Here is a 22,814-nt window from a genome sequence, read left to right as displayed (position 1 = left end):
CTTCCATATGACAAAGATGTCACAAATCTCTCATAAGATTTTTTGTAAAGCATGTAAATTCACATATTGTTATAAACTGGGAACATTTAAAATGGTTTCAAATAACAACGTCACAAAAAAAATCCCATCAAGTATCCTTGTTCTTCGATTCCATGCATGTGAGATACTCGTGGCGTCTCTTTAAGGGTCAAGAGCAAACTTTTTCCTTAACGTATAAAGTATATTAAGCCGATGTGTAACATAACTTATCAACACACTGTTCATATAAATTAGGTTTGTTGTGATAGAAATGACCAAACGCAAAAGTACAAAAGAAAAAGCAAGCACAAACAAACAACTTGCGGCCAGAAACATACTGCACGCAAATACACCAATGCAAACTGATGTACATAAAATTATGCATCCTTGTGTTTCTGAGGTGCTCAAAGTGATTCCTGCAAACGTCTTGGTCTGTAGCTGTTTCCATCTAAAACTTGCAAAACAATTCATATATCGCACGAAACATTTGTGAATAAAATGCTGTTTCTATACCATATGTTTAAGCAAACGAAATCTTCACTTCCTGAGAAACTGGCGCAAAGTATCAGTAATAAAATAATAAAAAGTTGCTGTAAATGTAAATCCATCATACATCATAATTTGCATATTTACTTACACAAACAATAAACGAACAATAAAGTAGCATCCTCAATACATTTTTCTGCACATTTTAAGCTTTAAATGCACTTCTTGGAGCTTCCATTCATTATTTCTATTCGATACCCGATTTGTTTTATGTTTTTAATGTGATACCCCAATTTTTATTTAAAGATTTTATGTGCTTCTTGGCATTTCCATCCAGCATCTGTTTTATGTAAAACCCCAATTTCTTTTAAGATTTCACACATTTTTTCCATTTCCATTCTGCATTTTTATGCAAAACCCCAATTTTTCACAATTAAATTTTTTTTCTCCCCATTTCCATCCAGTGCTTTTATGCAAACCCCCAATATTTTTATGAATTTGTGGACTTCTCGGTGTTTCCATCAAGATTTTTTTTTGTCATTCCCCAAAATTTTCAGTTTTTTATGCACTTCTTGGTGTTTTCATCTGGATTTTTTAATGTAACACCCCCTTTTTTTTTTTTTTTTTTTTTTTTAGAATTGAATGCGCTTTCTGGCTTTTCCATCCAGCGTTTTATTTTATTTTATTTTTTATTTTTTTATGTGATAACCCCATTTTTTTAGGGGCCATCCACTTACTGGCATTTCATAATTTTATGCACTTCTTGGAATTTTTATTCAGCGTTTTTTTTTTTTATGTGATACCTCAATTTATTTAAGATTCCATGCACTTGCTGGCATTTCCATCAATATGTTAAAGATATTATGCACATTTTGACACTTCCATCAAATGTTTTTTTTTTTTTATATATATATATATGATGCTCCAATTTGTTAAGATTTTATGCACTTATTGGTGTTTCTATCCAGCGTTTTTATGCAATACTCCAAAATTCCTTTAAAAACACGTGAAGGGAAACATAGCTAGTGTTCTTATAAAAACCGTATTCGTAACTACTCTAACTTTATCGAACTTGCACCTCCACCTTGATTTAAAAGAAAAACTGATTGTTGAGACAAATTACAAAACACAATGATGCACCAAACGGAGTTTGCATTTGTGTCCTTGCGTAGAGTTTGTTTGGGGCCGGATGCACCTGAACGCAAGCACCTGTACGTGAAGGAGGTAGAGCACCGTCTAAAGAGTCCAGGTCGGCCTTTTCTAGCAGTGATTCGAGATCGAACGCACGATCTACAGGGACTTCACCCGAGACTTTGTGCATGTTTGAAGGGTAAAATCACCTGACATACTGAACCGCAAAAGATAATACACAACAGCAGTCTTTCAAAACACTCGGGTTGGAGACGCACTTGGTCTTCGGGGGTGGGGGGTCTGATTTGAGCATCAGGACCGTTTCAAGACCTTCAGTGATTTCACAGGAAGCAAACAGGACCCACTTCAACGTGCCGCTGGTCTCCTGGACGTGAGGGATGGAGACCTTGAATGTCCACGATGGGAAGCTGCTGAGTGCCTTGGGTTTGAAACAGGAATCGTGACTGATGCCAGCTGCCATCACGGATCTGTTCAGAAAAACAGGCAAACATCTAGATACATTTTCTGGAAAATAGATCGCACTTGGTCGAATTTGTAAGTCATGCATAAATGAAATGGGTCAGATTTCTGCACTCAAAAAAAAAAAAAAAAATCATGGTATAGTTTATTTATTAACCATATGCATCTATTTGATTTGATTTGAATAATCAGATGCATGTATTAGAATCAGCATAAATCTATTGTGAAAACAACTGCATTTATTCAATTAAAAAGTATGGATTTTGACTAGCTCTGGAACAAGCGATATTTAAAGAGAGCTCTAAAATGTATGAGATTGAAACCAATTAAATTTATTGATGATGAATATATAAAGCTGGTCATTGTCAACCTAAACACATTCAGTTGATTACTACTATTATAGAAAACTGACCCGTTTCATTTATTTATGACTGATAAATATGAATCATATTGGGTTTATTAAGCTGTTTATGGTAAAGCTTCACAATCTAAATGGATGTAAATTTTATATACAACTCAAATACATAAATCACAAATCCTTTAAAATGAACGTCGTGGTACTCTCCATAATGGCGGTAGATGGTTACTCGGGGGAGAAATATTGTGAATAAAGTTGTTATATGTTTGTTTGTTTTTTTAGCACACACAAAAGTATTCTCATAGCTTCATAAAATTACGGTTGAACCACTGACATCAATTGGACTATTTCAGCCATGTTCTTAGTACCTTTCTGGACCTTGATCGTGGATGGTCAGAAAGCTCTCGGATTTCATCAAAAATATCTTAATTTGTGTTCTGAAGATGAACGAAGGTCTTACGGGTTTGGAATGACAAGAGGTTGAGTAATTAATGACAGAATTTTCATTTTTGGGTGAACTATCCCTTTAATGAACTGGTTCAATTCACTAGTTTGTTTACATAATCACAAAGTGACATAACGCACATGCAATTATATTATTAAAGCACCCAATAATGATGCCTAAATCAGATAAAGTGAACAAACTGATCTTCATCAGCTCACCTTTTTACATAAACAGTGAGAAACCATAAAAACTGTAATTTCACCCCTTCATTCAAGTGTTGGGTTCACACGCGCTCATATCAGCGGCTCATCGGTCTTCGGTTCCTGGGTTCAGTGACTGTTGGAGGAACTGGAGCCTTGAATCAGTTCATTCATCATAGAATCAGATACGCCGCTGTTTCGGCTCATTTCAAGTCGCAGTGACTGTGAAGCGTCAGAAAGTGAGTTTAATTGAGTAACTTATCGATCTGTGCTACTCGAGCCGTGAACTGTTTCAGATGATTCAGTCTGATTGAGAAAAAGAACCGGTTCAAAAGAATGATTCCTTCTCGAACCAAAGAATGATTCACTGCGGATCCTTGACCCGAGGCTCTGGATCAGAGGTAATAATGCTGTGAATAATGTTCATGGTTTTGCACAGACTGATCGTTTCGCTTCATAAGACCTCAATATATCATCAGGAGCCACGGATGTTAATTTTGTGTTAACTGTGTGTGCTCTCAAAGTGACGGTAGCCATTGACTTTTTTGATTTTATGAATCACCAAGGGCCACAGTTTCAGCTAAAAATGGTGACATCTCTTTAACCCACACTCGGCTCACCTCACAGTCGTCCAGAACCACATGTGGACTCCGAGGCGAGTTTTCCTCGAACACCTGGCCGTTCCAACCCCGGAAACGCAGGGCCCGAGGTGTCTCCATGGCAACCGTCGCCGGGTCACTGAAGCAGTGGAGGGAAACGGTCTGGGTCGCCGTGACGCTCAGTAAGTGTAAGAACTTCATCTGGACTTTCCCGACATCAAACGCGGCCTGAGAAATCAAACATCCAGCTTCTTAAACTCAGTGTTTAGATAATCAACTTCTCTGCGTTTTGGCAACTGTGTGTTTACGGCTGAAGCTGACAAACGATCAGGCTTACAGGAAATCAGATTTTAATTCAACTCAGATTTGCCTTTCAGAGGAAATGCAATATCGCAGCTTGACATCAAATGCTTCTCATTTATTTTCTCTTTAGTAAGTCCGTGATCGGACGAACCCGTCGAATCATGTTCAGTGTGTCATACATCTGGACTCGTCTTTACAGTAAAACCTCAGCAGGGTTAACCAAAGCCTTGAACCATAAACACTCAATATCTTTGAGTGGCTTTACAAAATAAACTATTTTGATTGATTCTTACAGTGTCAGTATAATATTTAATTTTAATATTTTTTCTTTTCATTTTAATTTTAGTTTAAAAATGTAGTTTTTAAAATGTTTTTAGTTAAAAATGTGTGCATTTTGTTTTGGTTGTGTCCTTTTTCTGAAATGAGAGACTAAAATCATTTTCGTTTTGGACTGTTGGACATTATTTGACAGAGGATTTGTATTCGTAGTTGGAGTTTAATTTAAAAAAAAAAAATTCTATTTTTTTAGTTTTAAATATATCTATTTATTTTAGTACTTCAACTTAACTTCATGAAAGAGAGAAATGTTGCCTTGGCAACTAATTGATGCACATGGTTTTAAAATAATTTATTTCAGTAATGTTTATTTCATTAAATATTCATCAAGTATTTATTTTTAATTTTAGTAATTTTGCTATGTGTTTTTGTCATTTTCAGTAGTTTCTATTGTTATATATGCTTATATATAATTAATTTAATTAAATAAATTAATTCTATAATTCTTAAAATTATTTTTTATTTAAGTTTTAGTTTAAGTTCAAGTTCAAGTTAATTCATTTAGTTTTTTGTCATTTTTATCAGTTTTCTTTTTAAATATACCAATATAGTTTTTAGTTTTAGTTAGCACTTCAAGTTGAAATTATTAAAGTTTAATTTTATATTTCAGTTAATGTTTCTTTTATTTAAAGTAATGATTTTTTTATTAAAATAATTTTAGTTTTACTTGTGACTGTTTTAATTTAGTAACATTGAGAGACTATTATATTATAAAGTTTTAGTAATTTTGTTATGTGTTCGTAGTAGTTTGCTTTTATATACTGTATAGCTGAATATTTTATTATAACACATAACCATTAAAACATATTAATTTAGCACATCCAGTTAAACTGCATTAAAATGAGAAATGTTACTTTGGCAGCTAGTTGAAGTTAAAGGTTTTTTATACTTTATCTTATTTCAGTAAACGTTTATTTTATTTCAAATAACAAATTTTTTTTTTAATTGTTTAAATTTTAGTTTTAGTTTAAGTTTTCGTTAACTCTAGGTTAAAGAGAGTAACCCTGGTTCTCATTTGTGTTTATATGCATGTATCAGCTGTACAGTAATAGCAACGGTAGCATGTATATCACAGTACCTTATCTGTTGTAACGGGGTTTATGCAGGTCTGTCCTCCTGCCGTGAAGTTACAGAACACCTGGATGGCGTCAGACGTGCAGCCCAGATTTGGATCGATCCAGAACAATCCTGATCAACACAGATACGACAAAACACTCAGTCAGTGAGCTGTAGAAACCAGTGAATGACTTACTGCACCTCAAGATGATTTAAAACAATACATTATTATTATTACACTGCAAGTCAAAAGTCGGTTTTCTCAAAAATCTGAAGCAGCACAGCTGTTTTCAACATTGATAATAATCAGAAATGTTTCTTGAGCAGCAAATCATCATATTAGAATGATTTCTGAAGATCATGTGACACTGAAGACTGGAGTAAATACTCAAAAAAAATACAGCCACAACACAAAAAAAAAAAAACACATTAAAACAGATACACACATAAAAAACTTATTACAAAAAACAGACAATAATATTTCACAAATTTCCTATTTTTACTGTATTTTTAGTCAAATAAATGCAGCCTTGGTGAGCAGAAGAGACCTGTTTATAAAATATTCAAAGATCTTAATTATTCAATACATTTGAATGGTAATGTATAATCTAAGTTTAATCTAAATTAAAAGGTTAAAAGAAAGCACCCCCCCCCCACTAAATAACTATTTTTATGAAAGGACATATATTTCTTGAAACTTTTTGAATTATGAAATGAATCTTGGTTAATTAACTGAATATATCAATACTCTGCTAAATACTGCAAATATCAACATATATTGAAGATATTGTGTTGGATAACTAAAACTAAGACCATAAAAAATTCTGTTACTTTAAAAATAAACATTAACTTAAATTAAATAATAAAATCTAAAATAACTTGATTTATTTCAGCTATCTTCCAATGCAACATATCTCATTTTCATTTAATTTGACTTACTAACATAATTAAAACTATATATATATATATATATATATATATATATATATATATATATATATATATATATATATAAACTAATAAAAAAGACAAAAAACACATCAAATTGACTAAAATATTAACTAAAATGAAAATGAAAACAACACATAAAAATAAAATCGAACTGAAAGTATTAATAAGACTATACTAGTATCTGAATGCTAAAAAACACAGCTTGGAGTCAGAGAGGATCCCACCGTCGCTCATCTTGTGTCGGCAGTCCAGCAGGTCTCTGCAGAAGCGGGCCGGGTTTTCTCTGGTTCCCAGCTGTGTTTTCATGCCGTCGATGACGCTGCTCAGGTACCGCAGCGTCCTGAAGATCTCAGCGCTCTGCTCCGACAGACTCGCGTCTGTGTTCTGATAACTCTGAGAACACAACAAGAACAAAAACAGCAAGAATAAAATCTGTTACAGTTCTTTGGTTGTTCTTCATTAGTGCACATTATCAGTGTTCAGAAAGCAATCTTAAAGTCTTCACCTCCAGCTCTAGATGCGTATTGGACTCCATCAGCGCTTGAACGTCCATATTAATGCGTATCTGTGAGACGAGAAAACATGAGGATGAAGAAACATCCTCAAAGAACCTTCCAGCGCATCTTTTCTATTCCAGTAGTGTGTGTCCTTGAAGATCACAAAATTCAGGTTTATTTTAGATGATTCCGTCACTTTCTCACCAATGGATGTGAATGGGTGCCGTCAGAATGAGAGTCTGAAAAGCTGATTAAAAACATCACAATAATCCACAGCACTCCAGTCCATCAGTTCACATCTGGAGAAGACAAAAGCTGAAACAAATCCAGCATTACAACGTTTTTTTAACTCAAATATGAGTCCATAATCTCCTGTTGTCTCTCACATCAGTAAAAAGTGCATCTCCTGTTGTCTCTCACATCAGAATCCACCCACATATTAGAGCTGTTTTGGCTTGTAAACGCTGCTTGATCTGTGCAGATTTCTCTCCTGATTCACACCAGAACACTTTTTCACTGGAGGAAGTGTTATTATGGATTATAGACTCGTATTTTAATTAAAAACATCTTAATGCTGGATGTGTTTCATCTTTTGTCTTCTCCAGATGTTAACTGATGGACTGGAGTGCTGTGGATTATTGTGATGTTTTTATCAGCTGTTTGGACTCTCATTCTGACGGCACCCATTCACATCCATTGATGAGACACTGATGCAATGCTACATTTCTCCAATTCTCGGATGGCCCGAGTGTGTGTAGATTCTTGGCAAATTTAAATTTTTGCGTGAACTATTGCTTTAAATTAGCAAACTTACAAAAGATAGCCAGTCTTCTTATTGGGAAAAAAATTTATCATAATTTAAAAAATATATTTAAAAAAACAAAAAAAAAATGCAATCAATGGCTGTTTGTTTTTCGTGCTCCATTGGCAGATATTTTTTGTTGTTTTAATGATAGTCACATCATTTTGAGAATTTTTTTTTTTTTTTAGTAAACAAGACTTTAATATCTTAAGTCATTTTGTTTCTCAATGAAATGCATCTTGATATTTGCACAGGAAAACAAGACTTGCATTAACTAAAAGTGTCTGCCAAATGAATGGATGTAAATGTGAAATAATGACACGTGTAAATGTTTAACGAGTGCAATTACACAATTACAGTGAGCTGTGAGTCAGATGACGGGTTTGATTCTTACCGACGGGCCGGGTGAACCTGGAGGCCCCTGTCAATCAACACAGAACATAAACAATTATAAACGTTCATATTTTATCATAATAATAACCTAACCCTAATGCATGCCTGTAGCCAAATTATAATGCAATATTTAGGCCTTAATTAACAAACGCACGAATCACTGTTAAAATAATAAATATTCTGATTAATACAGAATCAACATTAAGCTTGATAATCTTTATAATTTTTCTGTAGTGTGATAATAAAGCAATAACCCCCGTGAAGCCGTGGTTTACAGTGATTTTATAACAGCTAATAGGCGAAGCGGAGTGACTAAAACCTCCTTAGCTGTTATAAATTCACTGTAAACCACGGCTTCACGAGGGTTATTGCTTTTATAAAACGGTTATTCCATGCAGTAAGGTTTCACAAAATAAAACAGAGCAAATAAAGTGTAAGGATATTAATAAAAACTGTATTCTTCCACCAAACAATGTAGTTCCTCAGAAACAGTTGTGGTTGCAACAAATTGGTTGGCGAGCAACACACAGAAGTAAACAAAGGTGTTTGTTACTTTGTAGAGTAATTTACAACAGCTTCGAACGTGGCTCAACCAATCAGAGTCAAGGACCGGAACTATCTGTTTTATAACAGTGTGTATGTACCTGTGGCCCTGGACTGCCCCGCGGCCCCTGAGGCCCCTGTAGAAAGAGATCAGCAAAACTTTACATTCACTCGTTTCTCTAAATCATTTAACCAAACAGTTGAACTAGAGCTTCGGCTCCTGATGATGATGATGAAGAGTCTGTGATCTGGCAGCAGACTAAACAGAGCACATGTGTATGAAGAGCACATCTTACCATCTCTCCACGGCTTCCTTTGGGTCCTCTGGCACCCTGAGAAAGCATTGAACACATCCTTTATGTGACATTCATCAGGCACGATTGTGAATAACACGCATGTCATAAACACTGATAAAGCATCGGAACACTTACAGGCTTCCCGACCGGACCGATCATTCCCAGCGGACCTACAGGACCAGAGAAACCCTGAGACACACACAGACACATGACTGAGATGCATTAGACGACAACAAACATTCACACTGATTTACTGAGAAGATGAAGAGACAGACCAGAATTCCCGTCGGTCCTTTGAGTCCAGGAATACCAGCGAACCCCAAATCTCCATCTGGACCCTGAAACACAGAAAAAGATGCATTTAATAACCATCTTCAGAGGACTGTATGATGTGTGTCTTGAGTTTGTGCACTTGTGAAATATTAAACATTCATGGAAGTAATACTCATGGAAGTAACAGACGACAATTCATATACATACATAATATGATTTCATTTTGATAATAAATAATTTAAAAAAATTAAGAGAATACGATTTATATATATTTGTGTGTTGATTAATATTTATTTATGTTTGTAGATTAAATTAATGAAATTATTTAAATAATAAATACATTTTAAGTAAACAATGGATAAATAAATCAAATAAATATTTAAATTATATTAAATAACTTACATTTTAATTAAATTTTAAGCTAATACTTTAAATGTTTGTATAGATAGATACATAGATTTAATTTAATAAAAAAATAATTAATGAAATAATTTAAATAATTAATTAAATAAATGTTAAAATTAAATAACTAAAATATTATTTAAATTATATTAATTTAAGCTATGTTCAATATTTATGTGTGTAGCTAGATAGACAAAAAAGACTAATTAAATTGTATGAAATAAATAAATAAGTTTTAAGTAATACATATATCAATAAATAAATTAAAAATTAAATCATTATAATCTAATTTAAATTCTATTGCATAATTGAAATTAAACTAATTAAGCTAATATTAATTAATTCATATTAATATTTTTAAGTGTATATAGATAGACAGATTAAATAAGGTATGAAACGAACAAAAAAAATTAAATTAAAATTAAAATAAAAAATAGATAATAAATGCATTTGAACTTTAAAAATTAATTTAAAAAATAAATTAAAATTAAAATAAAAAATAGATAATAAATGCATTTGAAGTGATAGATAAATACCTTCATTACAATAAGTAATTAAAATACATTCTAAATAAAATAAAATGCTAAAGCTCTTGATTGATGAACATTGTGATGTGTTGCAGGGTTGAACTGTTGTGTGTTCGAGTGTCTTGTGACCCGTCTGAACACTTCTCCACCGCTCTGGTTTAATGCTGAACACTAACCCTTGGGTCCCCGGAAAGAGCCTGGAGTCCCCAGCATAATCCTGCGTCTCCCACCTCACCCTGCGGGAAAAAACAGAAAACTGGGTCACCTTCCAGACTACAACAACTTCCTGTTCCCTTCTCCCTCTTCACTCTGTCAGATCCTGTCACTGGTCTGTCTGCTTCTGACATGATTTCACCTACGGCGAGGATCACTTTCATCTTCAGGAGGACATTATTTTAAGTCAACATCCACAGACGTTCATTCACCCGCGGCCGGGAAGATGATATTCCCGATCCAGACGCTTGGAATTCCTGCTCGCTCTCGGCCTTTATTGTCTTTTCCTGAGTTATGTAAGAAAGTGGAGCAGCTGGTTTGTCTCATGTTTACTCCACGATCTGCTTACAATCACTCAAACTCTTACATAAGAGACCCGACGACATTTAGACCAAGTCCAGGAAAAAAACCCTGGATTTATGATCATCTGTCACAAGAACGCAATCAGACGGCCAGTTTTTTTTTACGGTAGGAAAATAAATAAGTAAATCACACGATATCAGATTCAGAGTTATTTTAGTATCACTGAGATGCTATTATAGTTTTAGCTTATATTTAGAATTTTGCTATTTTCTGTTTTTGCTTTAATTTTAGTAATAGTTTTAGTAATTTTGTTTTGTTTAGGATTTTTTCTGTTATTATTTTTCTATGTATATAAGTTTTTTTTTAATTATTATTCATTTTTAGTTGTTATTCTAGTACCAGTTAAACTAATATATATATTTAATTATATATTATATATATAATTTCAAAATAAAGTAAAAGTCTGAACTGTCTGATCAAGCTATTTTTTTATCATTTGGTATTTGAATTGTTTTACTATTTTTAAATATGTATTTTTAAATATTTTAGATTATTTTATACATAAAGAGCTTTTTCTAGCATGACTAAAAAAAGTACTGAAAAAAAGAAAAAAAAATCTGTACAGAATTACTGTATATTTTGTATGTAGTTTTAAAGTGTAGTTGTAATAATTTGCTGTGTATTGTTGTCATTTTATTTATTTATTTATTTTATTATGTCTATATAGCTTTTTATGCATTTTTATTTCAGTTTTAGTTATTTCAGTACACATAAATATTTTAAAAATTATTTAAATTTGATTTATTTATTTTATTATGTCTATATAGCTTTTTATGCATTTTTATTTCAGTTTTAGTATTTTAGTACACATAAATAAATATTTAAAAATTAAAAAAAGTATATGCTATGATATATATATAATGTGTCGAAATACACAACAGATGTTATTTTTTATTTTATTGTTAGTTTGTTTATTTAATTTCAAGTAACAAAACTCTTTTTATGGTTTTAGATTTAGTTAAGTATAACCTGACAAAACTCTAGCATTGGTATTTTCATGGTATTTTTCCACACCAAATGTGAGGTTGAGTAAATACACACGTGAGAAATGATGACACTCACTGCTTCTCCTTTGGCACCTTGCTCTCCTTTCATGCCCTGGTCTCCCGTCGCCCCCTCCATGCCTTTAGCACCCCCCGGTCCTCTGTCACCCGCCAAACCCATCTCACCCTGCACAGGTCAAAGGTCAAGGGTGAATACTGTAGACATACTGTAGTAAATACTGTTTGTGCTACACCTTTTGTCATATATAATACATTATCAAAGTCGAAAAAAAATCTAAAGAGAGAATTCAGGGTTTTTTTTGACCTTTTGACCCCCCAGGCCCTCTCTCTCCGATTGACACCAGGAGTCCGAGCTCGCCCCGTGGGCCAGGGAAGGTCCCGCCTCCCCTCCAGGTACCAACGTCACCCGCGCTGACCCCGCTGCACACCACGCGTCAATCAAAGCAGCAGCCAATCAGAGCTCCGTACAGAAATCCAAAACCTGCTCAATACAATTCCTATAACAACATCTTGCAAAAAGCATCTAAGCATATTGCGCAAAAAAAAAGAGAAACGCGAGCTCCAAGCTATAATTGTATAATAATGACATCAACTCTTAAATGACAGATAAAACACGAGCTGAACTGATGGATGGCTTTGAATGTCGCTCGGACGCAACATGAAACTTCCTCACGTGCTTTAATGTGCCTAAACCAAGACAAGACGTTCATTATGGGAAATAAACACAGAGCAGAGGTGAAAAGAGCATGAGCTGATGAAGGACAGCGCTGAGTCTGGGATTCGTCTGTAAGAGTTTATGAGTGTAACGTCAAACCACAGAGACAGAGCCAGCTCAACACAACACACACATTTCATCCAGTTATGTTCACAGGAAAGAAACACTGAGAGAGACACGAGAAAACAACACTGGGCTCTTCGAAGTCCACTGGAGCACCATGTAAACATTGGGTTATTAGTGTTCAATCAGAGTTTAGTTGCAAAAAACTTTTCTTAAATCATGTTTTTTTATTGTGTTACCATGTTTTTTTGTGTTTTATTGTGTTAGTTAGCTGTATTTTATTATTATTATTTAATCAAAACAACCCAACTGCAGTTTGTGATTAATATTAATTGAAAAGCAGGACAAAACCCCCCCCCCCCAAAAACATGATTTTTGAACAATTTTAACAATCATTTGCTATTAAATCAGATTAAATATTTTCATTTACTGACAGCACTTGATCATATATATAATATAATCTATGATATTAGATATATATATATATATATATATATATATATATATATATATATATATATATATATATTTGATTTCAGTTACTTGTCATGACAGCAGTTATCATTTTCATTTAGTTTGTTGAAGTACTAAAATAACTAAAACTAAAATAAAAAAATTTAAATCCCCAAAACTAACTGGTCACTCTCAAAATCACTCTCACGGACGTTTTCCTGGACTGTGCCCAGCTGGAGGAACAGTTCGAACAGCTGAGTCATACTTATCTTCAAAAAAACTCTATATGACACAGCCAGCACTTGACCAACCTAATCTACTAGCACTTTCCTTTTCCTTTTTCTTTTTCCTTTTTCCTTGTCCTTTCCTTTCCTTTCCCTTTTTCTTCCTTTTCCTTTCCTTTTCTTTCTTTCCTTTCCTTTTCCTTTCCTTTCCTTTCCTTCCGATTCTATTCTATTCTATTCTATTCTATTCTATTCTTTCTGTTCTATTCTTTAAAAAACAAACAAACAAAAACAAAAAACATAGCTATGTGTTCTGTGTAATAAAAAATAGATAATAAATGCATTTGAAGTGATAGATAAATTTACCTTCATTACAATAAGTAATTAAATGCATTTTGATACATTCATTAAATAAAATAAAATGCTAAAGCTCTTGATTGATGAACATTGTGATGTGTGTTGCAGGGTTGAACTGTTGTGTGTTCGAGTGTCTTGTGACCCGTCTGAACACTTCTCCACCGCTCTGGTTTAATGCTGAACACTAACCTTGGGTCCCGGAAAGCCCTGGAGTCCCAGCATACCTGCGTCTCCCACCTCACCCTGCGGGAAAAAACAGAAAACTGGGTCACCTTCCAGACTACAACAACTTCCTGTTCCCTTCTCCCTCTTCACTCTGTCAGATCCCTGTCACTGGTCTGTCTGTTTCTGAACATGATTTCACACCGACGGCGCAGAGAGCACTTTCGTCTTCAGGAGGACATTATTTTAAGTCAACATCCACAGACGTTCATCCACCATTCGCGGCCGGGAAGATGATATTCCCGATCCGGACGCTTGGAATTCCTGCTCGCTCTCGGCCTTTATTGTCTTTTCCTGAGTTATGTAAGAAAGTGGAGCAGCTGGTTTGTCCTCATGTTTACTCCACCGATCTGCTTACAACACTCAAACTCTTACATATAGAGACCCGACGACATTTAGACCAAGTCCAGGAAAAAAACCCTGGATTTATGATCATCTGTCACAAGAACGCAATCAGACGGCCAGTTTTTTTTACGGTAGGAAAATAAATAAGTAAATCACACGATATCAGATTCAGAGTTATTTTAGTATCACTGAGATGCTATTATAGTTTTTGCTTATATTTAGAGATTTTGCTATTTTCTGTTTTTGCTTTAATTTTAGTAATAGTTTTAGTAATTTGTTTTGTTTAGGTTTTTTTGTTGTTCTGTTATTTTCTATGTATATAAGTTTTTTTTAAATTATTTTTTTTTTTAGTTGTTATTCTAGTTACAGTTAAACTAATATATATATATTATTAATTATTTATTATATATATAATTTCAAAATAACAGTAAAAAGTCGGAACTGTCTGATCAAGCTATTTTTTTATCATTTGGTATTTGACATTGTTTTACTATTTTTAAAATATGTATTTTTAAATATTTTTAGATTATTTTATACATAAAGAGCTCTTTCTTCTAGCATGACTAAAAAAGTACTGAAAAAAAAGAAAAGAAAAAAATTCTGTACAGAGATATGTAGTTTTAGTAATTTAGTTTTAAATGTAGTTTTAATAATTTTGCTGTGTTTTGTTGTCATTTTTATTTATTTATTTATTTTATTATGTCTATATAGCTTTTTATGCATTTTTATTTCAGTTTTAGTTATTTCAGTACACATAAATAATTTAAAAATTATTTAAATTTGATTTATTTATTTTATTATGTCTATATAGCTTTTTATGCATTTTTATTTCAGTTTTAGTATTTTAGTACACATAAATAAATATTTAAAAATTAAAAAGTATATATATATATATATATATATGTGTCGAAATACACAACAGATGTTATTTTTTATTTTATTTTAGTTCGTTTATTTAATTTCAAGTAACAAAACTCTTTTTATGGTTTTAGATTTAGTTAAGTATAACCTGACAAACTCTAGCATGGTATTTTCATGGTATTTTCATACCAAATGTGAGGTTGAGTAAATACACACGTGAGAAATGATGACACTCACTGCTTCTCCTTTGGCACCTTGCTCTCCTTTCATGCCCTGGTCTCCCGTCGCCCCCTCCATGCCTTTAGCACCCCTGGTCCTCTGTCACCAACGCCGCCAAACCCATCTCACCCTGCACAGGTCAAAGGTCAAGGGTGAATACTGTAGACATACTGTAGTAAATACTGTTTGTGCTACACCTTTTGTCATATATAATACATTATCAAAGTCGAAAAAAAATCTAAAGAGAGAATTCAGGGTTTTTGACCTTTGACCCCGCTGGCCCTCTCTCTCCGATGACACCAGGAAGTCCGAGCTCGCCCCGTGGGCCAGGAAGTCCCGCCCTCCCCTCCAGACCAACGTCACCGCGCTGACCCTGCACACACACGTCAATCAAAGCAGCAGCCAATCAGAGCTCAGTACAGAATCCAAAACACTGCTCAATACAATTCCTATAACAACATCTTGCAAAAAGCATAAGCATATTGCACAAAAAAAGAGAACGCGAGCTCCAAGCTATAATTGTATAATAATGACATCAGCTGTTAAATGACAGATAAAACACGAGCTGAACTGATGGATGGCTTTGAATGTCGCTCAGATGCAACATGAAACTTCCTCACGTGCTTTAATGTGCCTAAACCAAGACAAGACGTTCATTATAGAGAATAAACACAGAGCAGAGGTGAAAAGAGCATGAGCTGATGAAGGACAGCGCTGAGTCTGGGATTCGTCTGTAAGAGTTTATGAGTGTAACGTCAAACACAGAGACAGAGCCAGCTCAACACAACACACACATTTCATCCAGTGATGTTCACAGGAAGAAACACAGAGAGAGACACGAGAAAACAACACTGGGCTCTTCGAAGTCCACTGGAGCACCATGTAAACACTGGGGTTATTAGTGTTCAATCAGAGTTTAGTTGCAAAAAACTTTTCTTAAATCATGTTTTTTTATTGTGTTACCATGTTTTTTTGTGTTTTATTGTGTTAGTTAGCTGTATTTTATTATTATTATTTAATCAAAACAACCCAACTGCAGTTTGATTCATATTAATTGGAAAGCAGGACAAAAAAAACCCCCCAAAAAAAACATGATTTTTGAACAATTTCATGCGATTAATCAGGATTAAATATTTTCATTTACTGACAGCACTTTTCATTTACTGACATATATATATACTTTATATATATATATATATATATATATATATATATATATATATTTTTGATTTCAGTTACTTGTCATGACAGCAGTTATCATTTTCATAAAAACTAAAAAAACAAAAAAATAACTAAAACTAAAATAAAAAAATTTAAATCCCCAAAACTAAACTGGTCACTCTCAAAATCACTCTCACGCACGTTTTCCTGGACTGTGCCCAGCTGGAGGAACAGTTCGAACAGCTGAGTCATTACTTATCTTCAAAAAACATCTATATGACACAGCCAGCACTTGACCAACTAATACTAGCACTTTCCTTTCCTTTCCTTTCCTTTCCTTTCCTTTCCTTTCCTTTCCTTTCCTTTCCTTTCCTTTCCTTTTCCCATTCCTTTCCTTTCCTTTCCTTTCCTTTCCTATTCTATTCTATTCTATTCTGTTCTATTCTTTAAAAAACAAACAAACAAACAAAAAACATAGCTATGTGTTCTGTAGTAGACTAACTGAGACTTGTCATGGCACTTGTATACTGTTGTTGTTCTCTCGTTGGTCTGATTGCTTCTATTGTTCTCATTTGTAAGTCACTTTAGATAAAAGCGTCTGCTAAATAATTAAATGTAAATGTAAATGTAATGAAATATAACAAAATGTAAACTTATTTGGTTTCATTTAGTTGCCCATTTTCATTTCATAAGTTGAAGTATTAAAATTACAAAAAAATTTTTTTTATAAAGGAACTATATAGACATTCAATTATTTTAGAATTATTTTACTTCAATTAGTTCTAACATTTCTAATTTTCATTTAGTTTTAAGTTAAAGTACTAAAATACTAAAACTGAATAATAATAATAATAATAAAAACATTTAAATGATTTATAAATCTGTAGAATCTTTTTTTTTTATGTACGAGTCAAACCAGATGAAAGCATAATTAATTGCTCATAATCACACATGCTCCTCCTTCAAAATCATTAAAAGCATTAAAAAAAAACATTACGAGATTAAAAGCATCCCAGGATGCATCAGATGAAGTTGATGAAGCAGATGAACGTCCAGAGAAGAGCTGCAGTCCTCAGATATGAGAGAGTTTTCATGCGTTTTTGTTTTGATCATTACATCTTTCCCATATGTCCATCCATGTTATTTCATAGTCTTCAACACTTCACTATTAATCTAACATGTGCAAATCAGTCAGAATAAACCCTTGAGCATAGTGAACATGGCTGTGGTACCACGATATTCCCTCGTAGACTTCTTTTAATGGGGCTCGTTATAAAAGCATCTATCATTTGGCTGTTGGTTATATAACCACAGTCTCTCACACACTGAAGCTGTGTCTGAATGAGGCTCTAATGAGCCTTCAGCGGCCGCTCTGCAGTCATGGACACACGGGACGGGAAGAAAGGGCTGAGAAATGAAAGACAGGACAGCAAAATCAGCTGAATCAGCCAATCATCTGTGAACGCTTAGCAGACAAAAACCACCAAAATGAGTTACAGAACAGCGTTCATTCATCAGATGCAGAGAAATCAAGCAGCCAGTACAGATTAATCATGTGAAGAACGTCACATCAACATCAAATCAGCCTGATTTACATGAACGTTTGATTAAAAGCCATTCATTAGCACACGTTATTCTAAAGAAAATAATATTTATCTTCACAGTTTTTCATCCAAGTGTAATGACTTGACTGTTCATCATCAAGAAAATCACGTCTGGATTGTAGAAACGCCCTCATCTCTGGCTTGTATTCAGTGTTTCACTTACATGAAGGTGAAATGGGCTGCTTCGTGCTGATTTTTTAGAGGATTCTGTGAAGCCTTGATTATTTTCAGATATTTTTACATTTGAATTATGCAGAAAACTAGAATGTGGAAAAGTAGAATATGGAAACAAAAATACAGTTTTGGTTGATTTTAACATGCTAACATGAGAGATGATACATGCCATTCAACAAGAAAATGGGCAGAGATGGTGCAATTTAATGCAGTAAAATCAAGTTTTCTCCAAATAAAAATACACAAAAACGACACAAAAAACTAATAAACTAACAAACTTAAACTTATTTTCATTTACTTTAAGTTGAAGTACTAAAATAACTAAAACTAAAACCAAAATAAAAAAGAAAATGATAAAAAAAACATATAGAAATATTTAAAGGTAATAAAATATACCAAATTTATTTAATTTAGTTGTCAAGGCAAAATGTCTAATATTCATTTATTTTTAATTTAAGTGCAAAAAAACTAATAAAATATAACAAACTTATAATTAAAATGTAATTTTCAACAAATTTTTAATTATTTTAATTTAAAGTACTAAAATGACTACAAATAAAACTGAAAAGAAATGTTAAAAAAAACTACTAAAACTTTAACTAAATGAAATTGAAAACAGAAAATATAAAAATAAAAACTAAAACAACTAATAAATATGAAAAAGTACTATAACAGTATATTAATGATACTAAAATAACACTGGTAAACACCACAAGTCAGGTTTGCAAATAGTTATTTGCTGTTTCCCTGTAATTATTTGTGAAATGTATTATCAATTTCTTCTACACCGTTTTTTGTACATATACAGTCAATCTCAACACTCACCGTGCTCTCCCAGCTTTTGTTTTGGTGCAAAGATCTATTTCTTATATTAAATGTTACTCAAGGTCTGCACTCTAAAATTCTCTTTATTTAAACTGGAGATAAATACAAATAACAGACGTTTCGGCTTGCTGCCTTCATCATTGAAACAAGGTTTATCGTAACTCCCCCAAACCAAGATTTGAATATAACAGAGACTTTATGGAATGATTTAAAAAAATGTTCAGATATAACAGAAATTACATAATCAGAATGATGTTTTAAGGTACGTTTACACTAGTGTGTTTTCATTTTAAAACGCATAAAATACTCTAAAAAAACCCCCATAACACACACTACTCCGGTGTGTTTGACCCTCGAAAACAGAGACTCCAGGGTCATATCTATGATCAGTGCAGTATGGAGTACCTCAAGGCTCAGTACTAGGGCCGTTACTTTTCATGCTTTACATTTTACCCTTAGGAGATATCATCAGGAAACACGGTGTTAGTATTCACTGTTATGCGGATGATACTCAGCTCTATATTTCTTCGCGGCCCGGCGAAACATACCAATTTGAGAAACTAACGGAATGCATAAACGATATAAAAAACTGGATGACGAGTAATTTCCTATTGTTAAATTCTGAAAAAAACAGAGGTGTTAATTATCTGACCTAAATCCTCCGCATGTAATAACCTAGAACACTGTCTAAGACTCGATGGCTGCTCTGTCAATTCTTCGTCATCAGTTAGGAACCTAGGTGTGCTATTTGATAGCAATCTTTCCTTAGAAAGCCACGCTTCTAGCATTTGCTGCGTTTTTCCATCTAAAAATATATCTTAATTACGACCTATGCTCTCAATGTCAAATGCAGATTAAAACCCATCTCTTTAACCTGGCTTACACATAACACACTAACACATTTCTAATATTCAAATCCGTTAAAGGAGTTTTAGGCTGCATTAACTAGGACAACCGGAACCGGGAACACTTCCCATAACACCCGGTGTACTTGCTACATTGTTAGAAGAATGGCATCTACGCTAATATTAGTCTATTTCTTTCTTATTCCGAAGTCACTGTAGCCACCAGATCCAGCCTTTATCCAGATCAGAGGGTCAATGCAGCACCCGGATCCAGTACGTATCTAGCCCAGATGGTGGATCAGCACCTAGAGATGACCTTGACAGGCCTGAATGTTAGCGGAGACCAGGACAACTAGATGAGCCCCAGAGACAGATCCCCAGTGAAGACCTTGTCTCCTAGATGGCCACCGGGACAAGACCAAAGGAACCAGTTGAGTCCTCTGCACAATCTGACTTTGCTGCAGCATGGAACAACCTGCTGGTTTGTCTGGCCAGAAGAGAACTGGCCCCCAGACTGAGCCTGGTTTCTCCCAAGGTTTTTTTTCTCCATTCAGTCACCGATGGAGTTTTGGTTCCTTGCCTCTGTCGTCCTCTGTCTTGCTTAGTTGGGGACACTTAATATCCAGCGATATCGTCGACTTGATTGCACAGATACTATTTAAACTGAACTGAGCTTGCTGATGACATGACTGAATTCAATGAACTGCCTTTAACTGAAAATATAGTGTTTACTATTGTCCTTTTGCATTATTGATACACTATTTTCCTATTAAATAATAATAATAATTCATTACATTTATATAGAGCTTTTCTGCTTTTCAAAGCACTCAAAGCGCTCTACATTGTGAGGGGGGTATCTCCTCATCCACCACCATTTAATACTGTAAAGCTGCTTTGACACAATCTGTATTGTTAAAAGCCCTTTATAAATAAAGGTGCCTTGACTTGACTCACTGTTCGGCCTTTGGATCCAGGCAGACCCGGTAAACCAGGAAGACCAGGAAGACCATCGGATCCCAGATACCCATCTGTCCCTCTGGGCCCCGGCAAACCAACAGGACCCTAAAACACATGACAGATACATAAATCTTAAATGTAGGCCTAAGTATTTTTTCAATGTTTTTTTTTTTTTTTTACAAAAAAGAAAATATATAATATTTTTATTATCGATTTATGCAGTGATTTGTGCAGACATAAACATGTGGTGTAAAATACTCACTTCAGGACCTGGAGCTCCAGCGGGACCTCGGGATCCTTTCTTCCCAGCGAGTCCCTAAAACACACACACACACACACTTATTCAAAACCCTTATATAAATCTGTTACCTAAGAAGGATTGGAGTGAATTAAAAGAAAGATTTTTCCATGCCGTGATAAAGAAATCGCTATAATCAGCTCTTATTCAAGCATCTCTGAGCGCACAATTCCTTTAATGCTCTGGATAACAAATAACAATAAACAAAGGATAACACTGGATAACAAAGGAAATAAAAATAATAAAGACACACTTGCAAAAATAAAAAAGCAAACAAAATTCACTGGCTGATATCTGAATGGGATATTTATGATGGTGAATGTGGCTCTATGAATGTTTACAAGAGCTTTCCAGGATGGATTTGCAAAAAGAAAAAAGCAGACAAAAGGGTATAGAATTCACTCTGTTACACAACATGTTTTTATACTGCAGAGACGACCTGCCAGTGACTTCTGTTGATTGTAAATGAATCTATTTATGTTTGCTACAGTCTGACCCAAAACTTTTGTCATTTCATAAAACACTAGCATATTGCTTACTGAAGATGCTAAATACTATTTTTTTAAACTATGTAAAGTATGCAGTATGAAATTTTTTTTTTTATTTAAAAAATGCTACATTGTTGTCACATGACCTCGCTATGTTGGATGCTTAATTATTCTTGAAAATATATAGTGCTATTGTGCATTTCAGTGCAATTTAAGTATAAAGATATTTTTACTTTTGGCAGTTTGATGAAAGAAGTCAAGAAGAATTTAAAATTGTAGTCGATATTACAAACACTGAAAACTGAAGTTAAAGCACATTGTAATATACAGCAGCATGCCAGGATAACTAAAGTTAACTATAACATTAAAACATAAAAAATATTCATTATTTAAAATAAAATAAAATTTAACAAATAAAATTAAATATAAAAATGTTAAACTTATTTTATTTTAGTTAGTTGCCCAGGAAAAATAAAATATAAAAATAAAAACCAATTTAAAATATTAGTAAAAACTAGTAATATCTCAAATGTACTAAAATAACAGTGTAATCTGGTTGCATAATGCAAATTATTGCAAATATATTAATTATTTTATGATTAAGAAACTATTACAGTTTTTTGTTTTGGGTTTTATTTTTTGTATTTTCCATTTTCGGTTTAATTTCAGTTAAAGTTTTAGTCATTTTGTTGTGTTTGTCATTTTTAGTAATAATGTTTTATTCATAAATTGTTTTCATAAATATGAACTGTATTTCATACGTTTTATTCGTTTTTCATTCAGTTTCAGTTTTAGTTATTTTAGCACATCAAAATTCTTCTTAAGAATGTTCTGAGTTTTTTTTTTTTTTGATTTTTCTTAAGACAAAACTTAAGAAGAATTCTAATTCTTGAAAAGAATCTTCTTAAAGATTAAAGTTAGGATAGCCCCACATTCAGTAGTCACACATACCGGAGGCGTTTACTCGGAAGATGCACTTCAAAACAATCTTATGAACTTTGTGGAATTTATCTTAACAAATTTTATTAACTATCTTAAGAAGATTTTTGTAAGTCTGGCCCCAGGTATTTCATGCAGACAGAAAAAAAAGTCACAAACTGCACACAGTATATGAACTACACACAGCATAAATAGTGTAAGTGGTGTGCTAGTCACAAACCTGAACTCCCTTCTCGCCTATGGGTCCTGCTTCACCAGGAAGCCCAGGAGATCCCTGTAAAAAAAAAAGATTGTGAGCTTGTGAATTGTGATTGAAAGACTGTGCTTTAATTTCATTTTGCAAACAGACACTTCAGTGTGATGTCCCACCGGTCTGGAGACGTGTGGC

The 22,814-nt window shown here is 33.6% G+C and overlaps 1 protein-coding gene across 1 annotated transcript in view; it reads right to left on the bottom strand.

The window, feature by feature from the left end:
* Positions 1 to 803: 803 nt before the first annotated feature.
* Positions 804 to 22,814, bottom strand: part of LOC109098284 (collagen alpha-1(XXIV) chain) — a 96,941-nt gene continuing 74,930 nt past the window's right edge. Inside the window, exons 45-60 of the mRNA XM_042750548.1 lie at positions 22,647 to 22,700; positions 20,964 to 21,017; positions 20,699 to 20,806; positions 15,401 to 15,508; positions 11,735 to 11,842; positions 10,273 to 10,332; positions 9,170 to 9,232; positions 9,030 to 9,083; positions 8,895 to 8,930; positions 8,700 to 8,735; positions 8,057 to 8,083; positions 6,869 to 6,928; positions 6,588 to 6,756; positions 5,435 to 5,544; positions 3,739 to 3,945; positions 804 to 2,123 (exon numbers count right to left, since the gene is read on the bottom strand). Coding sequence (XP_042606482.1) covers positions 1,977 to 2,123; positions 3,739 to 3,945; positions 5,435 to 5,544; positions 6,588 to 6,756; positions 6,869 to 6,928; positions 8,057 to 8,083; positions 8,700 to 8,735; positions 8,895 to 8,930; positions 9,030 to 9,083; positions 9,170 to 9,232; positions 10,273 to 10,332; positions 11,735 to 11,842; positions 15,401 to 15,508; positions 20,699 to 20,806; positions 20,964 to 21,017; positions 22,647 to 22,700 — 1,401 coding nt within the window. The 3' untranslated portion in view covers positions 804 to 1,976. The remainder of the gene's footprint in view (positions 2,124 to 3,738; positions 3,946 to 5,434; positions 5,545 to 6,587; positions 6,757 to 6,868; positions 6,929 to 8,056; positions 8,084 to 8,699; positions 8,736 to 8,894; positions 8,931 to 9,029; positions 9,084 to 9,169; positions 9,233 to 10,272; positions 10,333 to 11,734; positions 11,843 to 15,400; positions 15,509 to 20,698; positions 20,807 to 20,963; positions 21,018 to 22,646; positions 22,701 to 22,814) is intronic.

The sequence above is a fragment of the Cyprinus carpio genome, chromosome B23, assembly GCF_018340385.1.
Source record: "Cyprinus carpio isolate SPL01 chromosome B23, ASM1834038v1, whole genome shotgun sequence".
Taxonomy (NCBI): Eukaryota; Metazoa; Chordata; class Actinopteri; order Cypriniformes; family Cyprinidae; genus Cyprinus; species Cyprinus carpio.
The sequence above is the reverse complement of the archived record's forward strand: the minus strand, read 5'-3'. Positions and strand labels throughout refer to the sequence as shown.